General features: G+C 52.2%; 1 protein-coding gene across 11 annotated transcripts in view; it reads left to right on the forward strand.

Annotated features, from left to right (window-relative positions):
- Positions 1-5,299, forward strand: part of FUBP3 (far upstream element binding protein 3) — a 50,472-nt gene extending 45,173 nt beyond the window's left edge. For 8 of the 11 annotated variants that reach the window (XM_082696024.1, XM_082696032.1, XM_082696026.1 and 5 more), the window contains 3 exons: positions 1,555-1,626; positions 2,897-3,024; positions 3,948-5,299. In XM_082696024.1, coding sequence (XP_082552150.1) covers positions 1,555-1,626; positions 2,897-3,024; positions 3,948-3,956 — 209 coding nt within the window. In that variant the 3' untranslated portion in view covers positions 3,957-5,299. The remainder of the gene's footprint in view (positions 1-1,554; positions 1,627-2,896; positions 3,025-3,947) is intronic. The other 3 variants (XM_082696029.1, XM_082696030.1, XM_082696034.1) reach the window with 1 other exon arrangement.
- Positions 5,300-12,444: the final 7,145 nt, after the last annotated feature.

Consider the following 12,444-nt stretch of genomic DNA (forward strand, 5'->3'; position numbering starts at 1 on the left):
CGATTTCCAGAGTAACCGTGAGCTCTGACTTTGTATGGTTGCGTTTTTTTTCTGCCCCCCCCTTTTAAGAAAATGTCTCAAACATGCAGAATAGTAGAAAGAATTTCACCGTAAACGCCTGCACCCTCCCTCCCCGCCAGAGTCCCCGAGCCGTCTCACCGCACTCACTTGCTCCCAAGCCTGTTTGTGTTTCCTGTTCTGATGGAAAAGGGCCTGCAAGACAGGAGTGGCCCCGGGCAGACTTCCCATGTGCCCCATTGTCCGGGACAGGGACTCTGTGGGAAAGCCCTAGACTGGGGGGTGTGGGTAGGGGACATGTCCTCCTGCCTGAGGGGAAGTGACCCCTGTGCCACGGTTCCGCGCCTCAGCTCCGCTGCCCGCCGCAGGCAGAGGCCTGTAGGGCAAAGTGAAAGAAAACACAGGGCCTGGGTTCTCGCCTCTGTTCCCGTCCGTCTCATGGTGTTGAGCGTGTTTGTCTCTAGGGGGCGGTGAGAACTGGTTTCCGTCAGTGGAATCTTGTTTGGAAGAACCCGCCGGCTTGCCCACACCCTCCACAGCCACCGTGTTCTGTGCCCAGTATCGTCCTGAGGCCCTTCCCGCCCTGCTGGGAGGACCAGGACCGGGAGGGGGTGCTTCTCCCCGTGTGTTCTCCCCACCTCGCTTGCTTTCCCCGCCGCACACACAGACTCCTGTCACCGCACGCCCCTCCTCAGACTGCAGTAAATCAATGAGCAGGGAAGACCCTTTGCCATGACCACGGTCACCAGCGCGTCCTGCCCGCTGGCTGTCACCTGCGGTTCTAACAGAAGACAGGACAGAAGGGGGTCCAAGCAGGGAACACACAAGCCAGCCCTGACCTCGGTAAAAAAGAAGGTCCCGACTTGTCGCTCTGGTCAGGGCTTATGAACCCTACAGGCCCGGGACAGGCGGCTGCCACTCCGCGCCCCCCCGCCCAGATCTTTGCTGCTAGTGCCAGGCGGAGCAGGCGTCCTGGCTCGCCCGCCGGGAACAGCCCCACACACCTCCTGTCCCCATCTGCTCCTCCCCTAGAAAGGCATGAGGCTAAGTCAGGCTCAGGCGCATCTTGTGGCCCTCGGCCCTCTGCTGCGTGTACCCCGGCTTCTGTCACCGTCGCCCGGCTCGGTCTCTGAGCCGTTTTCCCACGTGCTTTCCCTGCACTTGGGCTTGTCCGGAGTGAAAGCTGTTCATCTGTGCGAGACCGGCCGGGTGACGAGTGTGCGGTCAGCACTGCTGGGATTCTTTATTCAGTTTGGAGGGCGATTCAGGGAGCCTCAGACTCTGTCACTCTGGCCTCGGGGGCTCCCCAAGCTCAGATCTCCATCTGAAGGGTCGAGGCTGTTCTGACCCGTTGCTCTTGGGGGTTAGCTGTCCTGTCAACCCCCTCTTCACAGGGCTTCAGTCACTCCTAGGCCCCCTGAGGGCATCGCGGTTTCCCTGGCCACTGCCTTCCGGGGCCGCAGGGCTGGGACCGGGCTAAGGCAGGACGCTCAGCCGGCGGGGGCCTGCCTGACTGCTTTTGTGTTCCCCGCACAGGCCAGCAGAGCCAGCCGCAGAGCAGCCAGCCCGACTACAGCAAGGCCTGGGAAGACTATTACAAAAAGCAGAGTGAGTGAGCCGGCCTTCTGACGAAGCAGACCCCTAGGCCCCGTGCCCCCCGTGCCTGTCTGTGGGCCTCCTTGTTCGTGGTTCCCTGTCACCTTTGGTTTTTTTTTTCAGTGTTTTCCCTGCGTGACTTGGTCTCAGTCCCCGCTTTTGTCTCCCTGCGTCCCCTGTGTGTCCGTCAGAAGGAACGTGGTGAAGTCGCCCACCTTCTGGACGCCAAAGGGCCTGAGGACAGCTGGGGGCCCGCTGTCTCGTCCTCAGCCATCCCCTCATGAGCCGCTGGGCCAGGCCTCAGACCAGCAGGCGTCCCGGTCCCCGGCCGTCGTGCTTCCTCCCGGCTCTTTTTGGTCCTTTCAGGGCAGGGAACAGAAAAAGGGTAAGACGCCAGGAAGGGAGCCCGCCGTCAGAGCCGGTGCCTGGGCGCCAGTTCCCTTCTCGAGTAAGCTCGTGCTCTTAGCTGTGCCAGGAACTAAGCCCATCTTGTTAACAAGAAAAGAAAAAAATCGAGTAACAGCAACTAAAATAAGTCCTAAGTCCCCGGTATGAGTTTCCGAAGTGCCTGGCTGGAGTGTGGTCCGGGGAGGCGCTCTGCCGCCGTGACTGCGCAGGACGTCACCTGCTGGTTGGCAAAAATCAAGTCAAGGACTGTGGTCGTTCTGGCGTTGAGATTCCTCCCCGGGGCTTCGGTGGGGTCAGGGAGGTCATCGTCACCCAGCGCCCCTACTGAGACGCCAGATGCCCCGTCTCCCGCAGACCTCCCAAATCCAGGCGCGCAGGCACACATGGGCCTGTGTTTCCAGCCCTCCTGGGACTGGAGCGTGCGCAGGGGCCCCCCCGCACCCAGGCCGGGGACCCGCACTCCTTTCCTCTTCCTCCCTCCCCCCGGCTCCCCCCCCCCCACCCAGCACCCACCCTGGCCATCTGTCTGTGCTGTTTCTCTGTGTGTGTCTCTCTCGGTCTCTCTGTCTCTGTCTTTGTCTCTGGCAGCCGATGGGGCAGGCAGATGGGCAGCGGGGGTGATTGGGAAGCGCCAACAGCCAGCCATGAGGTCTGGGGGCAGAGCAGGGCCAGGCAGCAGGCAGCTCGGAGCACTCTGTGCCCCTGGGCAGCGCCCGGCCGCGCGGTGTCCCGGCGGCTCGTCCAGCGTCCGGAGGGAGGCCGCGCCGGCCCTTGTTGCAGCTGCCCCGGGACGCGGCCGAGCTGACAGCGTCCTTTGCCTTCCCCGAGGGTGTCGCCATCCCTGCTAACGTCCGTGCTTTCCTTTGTCAATCAGGTCACGCCGCCGGCGCCGCTCCTCAGGCCAGCTCCCCGCCGGACTACACAATGGCCTGGGCGGAATATTACAGGCAGCAGGTCGCTTTCTACGGGCAGACGTTAGGGCAGGCGCAGGCCCACAGCCAGGTCAGTAGCGGCGCGGGCACTCCCAGGCCAGCCCGAACCCCTTCCTCCCGGGCCTGTGGCGGAATGGCTCAGGCCCCGGCCGCGCAGGCCCCCCTCTCCGCGCCCCGGACACAGCAAGTTCGGGCCCGGGAGAGAGGAAGTGCCTGCCCCTCCCTCATGTCCGAGTCCTGAGACTGCAGTGCCGAGGGGCACTCCCGTGTCTCTAGGCCTCAGTTTTCCCCACCATCCACGAAATGACCAGACTTTGTGACTCTGGGCAGCCTCAGCACTGCAGTAGGGACCGTGGGAGTCACAGTCCGTACTGTTCTTAAAGAGGATGGTGTGGCCAGACTGTCCCCCAGTCAGCGGCAAGGGGCGGCAGGAGAAGGGCGAGTCCAGACGCTCTGAAGGCTGGGCAGGGCAGAAAGCCAGATCTCCACCCTGCGTGGAAGCCAGGAGCGCTCTGTCCAGGCAGAAGCCAAAAACGGATTTCTTACTAACATCCGGAATATGGCCAAAGGCTGCCCTGAGTCGTGTCTCAGGTGTGTTCGCCAGGTGACCTGATGCAGGCCAGGTCCCCATGGACAGCGTGCTGGTTCCCACAGGCCCTAGACCCAAATCTCGCTGGTCATCTCACTGCCAAAGTGGTCCCTCTGTGCCTGGGCCCGGTGGAGACAGGTGTTGGGCTGGCAGGTGGCCAAGGGGAGGGACGCACTCCCCTGCCTCACCCCCCGTACCTGGGCTTGGGGAGCCGCCCAGGGCCTCCTGTGCAGGAGAGGGTTTGTCTGTCCTGGATCCCAGGACGCACGGACATGGGCTGTGTGTCCGTGCCCGCTGAGGAGCCAGAGGTGACCTGTGCCCCAACCCCCGAACCTTCAGAGCCCCAGACTGGGACGAAGTCACAGGAGCTGACCTCACTAACTTCTGTCCCCTTCTTTCCGCAGGAGCAGTAGGACGGCGACCTGCGGCTGTTTCCTCCCCGAAATCATTGTGAGCAAAAACCTATTTGTAACAGAGGTTTTTAGATTTGCAAACCTTTTGATGAAGAACCTTTGTTTTGTTCTGTGAAACACTATATTTAGATTAACAGGATTTTTCTAAAAATCGGGAAAATTAGTTACTAAAAATTGCTGATAATTTGTTTCATTATTTTTGTTTGTTATTTCAAATGTGTAAGCTCTGGGATTCTCTCTGGAGTGAGACCTGCAAATTCAGGCACCAGCGCGTGCCTCAGAGCAGTGACATTTCAACACGGTGTGTTTCTGTTTTGTTCTGTTCCGTTTTGTGTGTCTTTTTATTTACAGTTTTTTTCTGTTGCAACAGAAAGTGGCTTGGAAGTCTTAGGTGGTATGTAACAAATTCTTTAAAAAATTTTTAAACAGTATTTAAATATTCTTAAAATGTGTAAATTCATTAAATGTTTTACTTCTAATTTCTTGTTATCTTGGCTGTCTGGTTTTATTGCATTTTTTTAAAAAACTGAACTATTATGTATTGTAATTAATTATGTGCATTCTGAATTGAGACAGATAATTGTATTGCTGTCCAACAGGGATTGGGAGGGGGCATTTTATAGGGTTTGTATAATTTCTAGAGTGCTAAAGGGGTAATATAAAAACGTGTCCGTGTGTTTAGCATACGTTTTTTTTCGTGTCTCCATTACCAGTTGCAATTGTGTATCTAAGACCTCCAAGCTTGTTTTAAAAACAAAACGAAAAACCTTTCTGTCTTCTCTCAGAAATATAAATACTGTTATTTTTAATATTAAAAAGAAATTCGATATAACTTTTAACAAACACTGTGGAACGTTAAACCGCGTGAAAATGTAGTAACTGTTGTTTAATTCCAAGATGTTTCTTCCTTTTTTCTTTTAAATATTTTCTTAATATTTGTCAAATTAACTAGATGAATAAATAAATCTAGTATTAACCACCATATGAATTAAATAATTTTGATTTAATAAAAGGGATAATATGATTTCCAGTGTTTACTGTAGTGCGTCTTGTACAGATAACATGTATTTTTAAAGGAAAGAAAAACGGAGTCGAAGCTATTTTTTCTTGCATTTTTAATTGACCCGAGGGACATTCCGTTTGAAATGTACCGGAGTTACAGTTTCTGGGTTTTTCTCCTTATTTTCCTTATAATGCTTGAAATGTCTAACTATTAAAAAAAGGCAATTGGAAAATGTTATGCATGTTGTTTTTAAAAAAAAAAGTGTTCTTTTTATTTGACTGACAATTCATTTTACACTCTATATAATAAAATTCCCACAAGCCGTCTTGTGGGCGAAGTATTTTTAGTCTGTTTGCTTTCCTTTCCGCCCAGGCCCCTCCCCCTGCCCCCCCAGCCCCCCGATTTTCGAGCGAAGGTTCTTACTCTTTGCTCTATACCAGCCCGACTTGGAGCCCAATCCAGATTTCTAGCTACTTCGTTAAGCTAATTTTATTTTAATGGCTTTGCATAATTTGACAGTCTGACTCCAGAGCCTTGATTACCATCAGCCCCTCTTACCTGTCAGTCTAAGCCGCTCTCGACGTGGGTGTGACACTGAGAAGTCAATAAGAGTGTCCTCGCGCCGAGGCGCTGTCAGGGGAAGCAGAGCTGGGAGCTTCATTTAAGGGAGGTTGTGACCAGCTCCCGCAGCTGGATAACTGAGTCAGCTCGCCCCCTCCCTCCACCGGCGCCCCCCCAACACACACACACACACACACACACACACACACACACACCCTCTCCCTGGCGCAGAAGGTAGGGCTGCCTTGGCCTGGCACACTGGGCCGCTGCTGTCCTCCACAGTCTTCTCTGGCTGCGGCTGCCTGGGCTGCTCCCTCCTGGCACACCGGACCACGCTGGGGGGCCCAGGGTCGCCAGGAGGGCTGGAAGGTGCCCGCTGAGGTGCTCATTTGCTTTTGGTGTTTCCATCACGGAAACAGAAGGAGGGTCCTCCTTACCCAGAGGTGTAACTCAGGGAGGGTCCAGGGGTTTCAGGACACAGCGGGACCGTGGGGGCCCTTCTCTGGAGGATATCGAGGAAGAGCCTTCGGCTCCTCTTTTTCCCTCCTTCCTTTCTGGTCCGTTGAAGCCACCGGCTCCAAACACAGCTCCCGACTCCCCCGTTTGAAAATGCCCTGCCTTTGCTGCCAGCTTTCTGTGTGTCATCTCCTTTAGATGCCCGGTACTGGGAGGATCCCGTGTAGAGCCCTCCTTATGGCTGTGGGTGTGTGTGAGTGTGTGTGTCTGTGTGTGTGTGTGTGTGTGTCTCCAGTTCAGGCCCCTTTTCTCTTTCCTACCCCACGCTCTAAGAGGAAGGGAAAAAAAGCATCTGTGGCTCCTTGAGGCCGAAAAGGGGTGTGGAGAGCAGCCCATCTGCAGCCGTTCTGAGGCCTGTTGAGAGCCGGAAGACAAAAAGGAGCAGTGGCATCTTTAACTACACCTCCAGAGAATCGAGTTTGACGTTGAGAAATTGAATAGTAAAAGCCACTTGGAAAGAAGGAGGGGCGGGAGGAGGAGGAGGGCATAACCGCGGCTGATGGAAATGGGAGTTGGGGAGAGGGCATTACAGAGAAGACTTCCTTCTAATTCATCTTCCAAGCTCTGTGCCAAAACAGCATTTGGCATGGTTCACAGGGAGCGATTGTGTGATAATGAACCCTAAGGTGTCCCTTAATTGAAGACTGAGCATTGCGGTTTGTGCCAAGAGTCATAAATGCTGCAGGCTTGCGAGAGGATGCATTTTCTTAAATGTATCGGTAAGTACAGATTAGCGCTTGTCCCCAGTGAAATGCCCATACTATAAATTATGGAAATCTCTCTCCCTCTCTCTCTCTCTCTCTGATGCAATCTTTTATTGAGGCGGGGGAAGGCGGGGTCCAGGACGGCAGGAGGCAGGGGGGAAAGTTTGCAAGCACATGAAATTTGGCCTCTCATTAACATGGCGCCCACAGAAGATGGTTTTCATCAGCAGTCTGGTGTCCTGGAAGGCTAAAGTGCTTGAAATGTACCAGGTTCAGCGATTGTGTTCCATTAAGAAAGCTGCATGGTCATCACGGAAAGGACAAGTCTGTGTTTGGGGGGTGGGGGCGGGGCGGGGGCCCAGTCTGTCTTCAGAACTCTGCCCCCGGCCGCCCACCCACCACCACGCATGCGCACTCCCGTCTCTGCCCGCCGCCCCCGGGGTCCGAGTTCCGGGTTCCAGGACCGGGCTGGGCTGTTCGCATCCGACCCCAGAGTTTCGGGGTAGTGGTGGGCAGTGCTCCAGCCAGCGTCCTCGTCAGCATCCCTGCCCTCTCGTCAGGTAGGAGGTGGTGTCTTTTCCATGTCCCCTCTAAGGGGTGGCCACCCCCATGATGTCCTACAGCTCTGCCCCCCAACCCCAGAGGCTTGGCTGGGGCACAGATGGCATGAGGCAGGAGCTGGTCCACGAGGGCGCTGGGACACCTCGGAGCCTCCGCTCCTAGCTGGCTACAGCAGCTTGGTTTCCCAAGCCCCACTTCTGGTCCACTGGGGCCCAGCTGGGGTTTTTTGCAGACAGGCTAATGCAAATGGTCCTGACAGACTCTTAGAGATTAATGGCCAGAAAGTGGCTTGACACAGTTCCGAAGGGGGTGCTGGCCCAGGGTCCGTGCCTCGTGTGGGTCGGAAGGGGGAAGTAAAGACCGCCCTCATCAATGAGCTGCGGAAACAATGGGGAGCCTTGCTGGTTTCTGTCCCCAGGGCCTTCCAGGAGCACCTAGCCGGGGACTTGTCCTTGGCAGGCATCTCCTTTGCTGAGGGTCGCCACACCCTGGAGGGTAGAAAGGACCGATCCCCGCGACTTGCTCTCGTACACGCAAGTGTAGGGGCGGGTTCTGTGCCAAGTTCAAGGCTGGGCTTCATCTAGGGTTTCATTCGAGAGCATAATGGCTGCTCTCGGGGGGACACTGCAGTCACCACCAAGTGAGGCGGTCCTCGGAGCGGGGAAATGGCCTGAACGCTTAGCATTGAGTGTCAAGCCTACACATCCATCACAGTCGATCATGGGCTTGGGTTCCATATTTACAAATTCACATACTCGCTGAAATGTATTTACAATCTTAAAGCACATCCCCCCGTCCCGCTCTCCTGCAGTCATTCTCAGCAAATCTGAGTTGCCCAATGCGCACGTTTCTGCACACGTTTCTAACCGAGGACAACCCCCACCGCCCACATGTCAAGCCTCTCCGGCCATAAGCACGTGTCCGCCTTGCTGTCTATCTAGTGCCACAACGTCTCGCTTTCTGTCGGTGATTTTGCTGCTTAAAATGGCCCCCAAGCATAGCGCTGGGAGTCTGGCACTCCCACGTGGACACCGTGTGTCACGTAAATTGTGTCAGCCACGAGTTACCGTGCGGTTGGCCGTGAGTTTGATCTTCAGGAGTCGACGATACATATTAGGCAAGGTGCCTTTAAACAGAAACACACATAAAACACAGTTATGAACTGATTGATGAAAAGTTGTGACCAGAGGCTAGAAGGACCCCAACTCTGCACGCCCCGCTGGGAGTGATGGTGCCATATTCACCGATCCCGGTTCTCCGAGGTCTTGTAGAATGCGACCACACTGCAGACAAGGAGAATCAGCTATCTTACTTTCCGCAGAGGACCCCAATACTCTTGGGGCTCATGTTAGAGACAGGGAAACAGGTTTGAACAGGTTCTTGCTAGGGTCATACCATGGGCATGAGGTGGCAGAGCCCGGGCTCAGACCTCAGTCTGACTGTAAAACCTGCCCGCGTGGCCACTTTCAAGCTTTGGTGTGAGCACTGTCCCCACCACTCAAAGGCTCTGACCGAAGACAAATCATTTAAGATTCTATGCCTCCGTTTCTCCGTCTGCGGTGTGGAGATAAGAGCTATTTACCTGGTCATGGGCTGAGCTAAGATTCTATGACAAATATGTAAAGCACTTGACCCCTGCCTCACACTGAGAACCCAAAACACAGCAACTCCTAATAATAATTGAGACCAGGGCTGCTGTTGCTTCCTTTTTTTTTTTTTTTTTTTTTTAAGATTTTATTTGTTCATCAGACAGAGTTCACAAGTAGGCAGAGAGAGAGGGGGAAGCAGGCTCCCTGCTGAGCAGAGAGCTCGATACAGGGCTTGATCCCAGGACCCTGAGATCATGACCTGAGCCGAAGTCAGAGGCTTAACCCACTGAGCCACCCAGGCACCCTGAGCCCAGGGCTTCTGATTACTCCTGTGGCTTTTTCTATTCCACGAGGAATGCCACGAACTGAGTGTGACCCAAAAAAAGTATCCTCACCACTGACCCTCTAGCTGCTTCTGGGCTCTCCTGGTCTCCCCAGGATCCTGTGACCCCAGGTCTAGCTCGCTGGTCCCCTGAAGCCACGACAGCTAGGTCATTAGGAAAGAAGGCCCCTAAGGGCAGGTGCAGCGACTCTGGAAGAAGTCAGGACCCCCCGCCACACACACACACACACACACACACACGCATGCACGCACACGCACACACATCGCTATGTGCCACCGCTGTGTAGGAGACGACTTTGGCCAGCCCTTGAGTGGACCTAGGCTGCCGAATTCTGGCCTGCAAGGTGGTGATAAGGCAATCCTTCAAGCACACGAGAAAGGATTCTGATCCTTTGTGTCTCCCCTTCTCACAGCAGCCTCTCTAATCTTCCCAGGAAGCCCCAACCCCTGCTGGGGGAACTGCCTGGGCCCCCCAATGTCCCGGCTGCACTTGCTCTGAGTTCACACAACCCTCCAGAAACCCATGTACCTTCAGTTCCCTGGGGTGTCGTCGGGTGCTCTCAGCTGTGCTTAAGAGAAGAATGACAATGAAGCTCGGGGTGGTGACAGGCCTAGGATTCATGGTTTCCTTCTAGGGATAACATCCCACTAGGTCAACCCATCTGAGGGTATGTATTAACAAGTTCTTCCCCAAACCTGCCTTTTCTTCACCCAAGGGGAGCAAACAGCCACATGGAGAGCCCAGAGGCCTGGCTTGTGTTCCCTACTTGGTCAGCTGACCTCCTCTGTGACTGGAACAGGTCACACCCCTCAGTGTCCCTTCCATGGGAATTAGACCAGACCACACCAGAGGTTTCCAAATTGTGTGAGGCTGGGGTCAAGTGTGCCACTGTTGTTGGATTCGATTTCCAATAAAATACATTAAATGTATTTAAAACTTTTTGGCTATAATTTTTTAAACACACTGGGCATTCGAATATGTTACAATGGCATTCCCACTTTTTTCAATCTGCGTATCTATCTTTGTGCCAATACAACACTATCTTAGTGGCTGTGCCTTCACGGTAAGTCCTTCAGCTCTGTTGTTCTTCAAGCTTGTCTCAGCTAGGCCTCAGCCCTTTGCATGCCCATGTAAATTTTCTTTATTTTCTTAAAGATTTTATTTATTCATTTTGACAGAGAGAGAGCACAAGTAGGTAGAGAGGCAGGCAGGGGGTCAGGGAAGCAGGCTCCCTGCCGAGCAGAGAGCCCAATGCAGGGCTTGATCCCAGGACCCTGAGATCATGACCTGAGCTGAAGATAGACATTTAACCCACTGAGCCACCCAGGCATCCCTCTACATAAATTTTAGAATTCATTTATCAATCCCCTGTGCCCCACAATGTGCTCAAAGCTTCCAGGATTTTAACTGGAACTGCCCTGAATGTATGCATCAATCTAGGAAGAATCAAAACCCAACAACAGGCAGTCCCACTTCATGAACATGGTATATCCCTTCTTTTGTTTTATTCTTTGGTTTTTCTCTAGAATTCTAGGAGCTTTCAGTGGAGAGGTCTTGCACACCTTTCCTTCCATTTATTCCTGGGGCTTTGATGTTTGGCTGTTATTGAAATTGGTACCTTTTAAACTTCAGTTTTCATTTCTTCATCGCTGGTTTTAGAAATATAGTTTTAAAATATATTAACCTGGATTCCAATGACTTTACTTGAATTCCTCATCTATTAGAAGAGCTTGTAGATTCATCTGGATTTCCTATGTTCCAAATCATGTCATTTATGAGTAACAATGGTGTTATTTTTTTTCCTTTCCAATCCTTATGCCATTTTAAAAAATTGATTGTTTGACTGCCCTGTCCAAGGCTTCCAGTACATTGTTCTCTAAATGTAGTGACAGTGAGCATCCTGGCTGGTCTCACCCACAACCTCAGAGAGAACACTTTTAATAATTCACCATTACTTATGTTTGTGGTACATTTGTTATACATACTTTTTATCAGATAAGGAAGTTCCCTTCTGTGTCCCATTAGCCAAAAGTTTATCATGACTGGGTGCTGAATTTTTCAAATGCTTTTCTGCATCTCTAGAAATCATCTCCTGATTTATCTCCTTTTTAATTTTAACACAGTGAATTACTTCAATGGTCAAATTTTATACCAGCCTTGCATTCCTAGAATAAACCTCTTGGTTGTAATATATTTTCAGTACTTCTTATATATCATTGGGTTGAATTGCTCATAGTTTTGTTTAGAATTTTTGCATGTAGGGCACCTGGGTGGCTAAGGTGGTTAAACTCTGCCTTTGGCTCAAGTCATGATCCCGGGGTCCTGGGATCAAGCCCTATATTGGGCTCTCTGCTCAGTGGGAGCCTGCTTCTCCCTCTCCCTGCCACTCCCCCAGCTTCTACTCTCTCTCTCTCTCTCTGTGTCAAATAAATAAATAAAATATTTTAAAAAATAAGAGTATGTAAGAGGACAAGGTCAGCAGTCCACATAACTATAGTCACTAACAATCACTTGCTTATTTGTCTGAATTAGAATCACACCCGTACTGTGCAACCAGTTCACAAAGAATGAGGACATTGAGGCTCACGTGAAATCATCATCCCTTAACTCTTTCTGAGTCTCTCATCAGCCTCACTGCTGCCGTTGACTGACCACCCAGCAAGCAGAGACCGTAAAAGCCACGGGAACCTGCTTCCTTTGGTTTTCTGCAGGTTGCCTGTATTATGCGGGAGTTTGGTATTTTCTGTGGATTGGGTTTTTGTTATGGGTTTTGTTTCTTTTTGTTTGTGTTATTTGGGGTGATTTTTTAAAGATCTTATTTATTTGACAGAGAGAGCATAAGCAGGGGGGCAGCAGGCAGATGGAAAGGAAGAAACAGATTCCCCATTAAGCTGGGAGCCTGACGCAGGGCTCGATCCTGGGACCCCAGGATCATAACCTGAGCTGAAGACAGACGCTTAACTGACTGAGCTACCCGGGTACCCCTATTTTGGGTGCTTTTTAAAAAATTATTGTTTGTCCTGCTTAATGTTCTCTGATCTTCCTGGATCTGTAGCTTGCTGCATGTCAGTAATTTTTGAAAGTTCTTAGCTGTTATCGCTTCCAACATTCCTTCTGCCCCCACCTCTCCCTCTTCTCCTTCTGGTGTTTATGGCGATTACACATATGTTGCACCTTCTGAAATCATCCCACAGTTCTTGGCTATCCTGT

The sequence above is a fragment of the Mustela nivalis genome (genome assembly GCF_964662115.1).
Source record: "Mustela nivalis genome assembly, chromosome: 13".
In the NCBI taxonomy this organism is placed as follows: Eukaryota; Metazoa; Chordata; class Mammalia; order Carnivora; family Mustelidae; genus Mustela; species Mustela nivalis.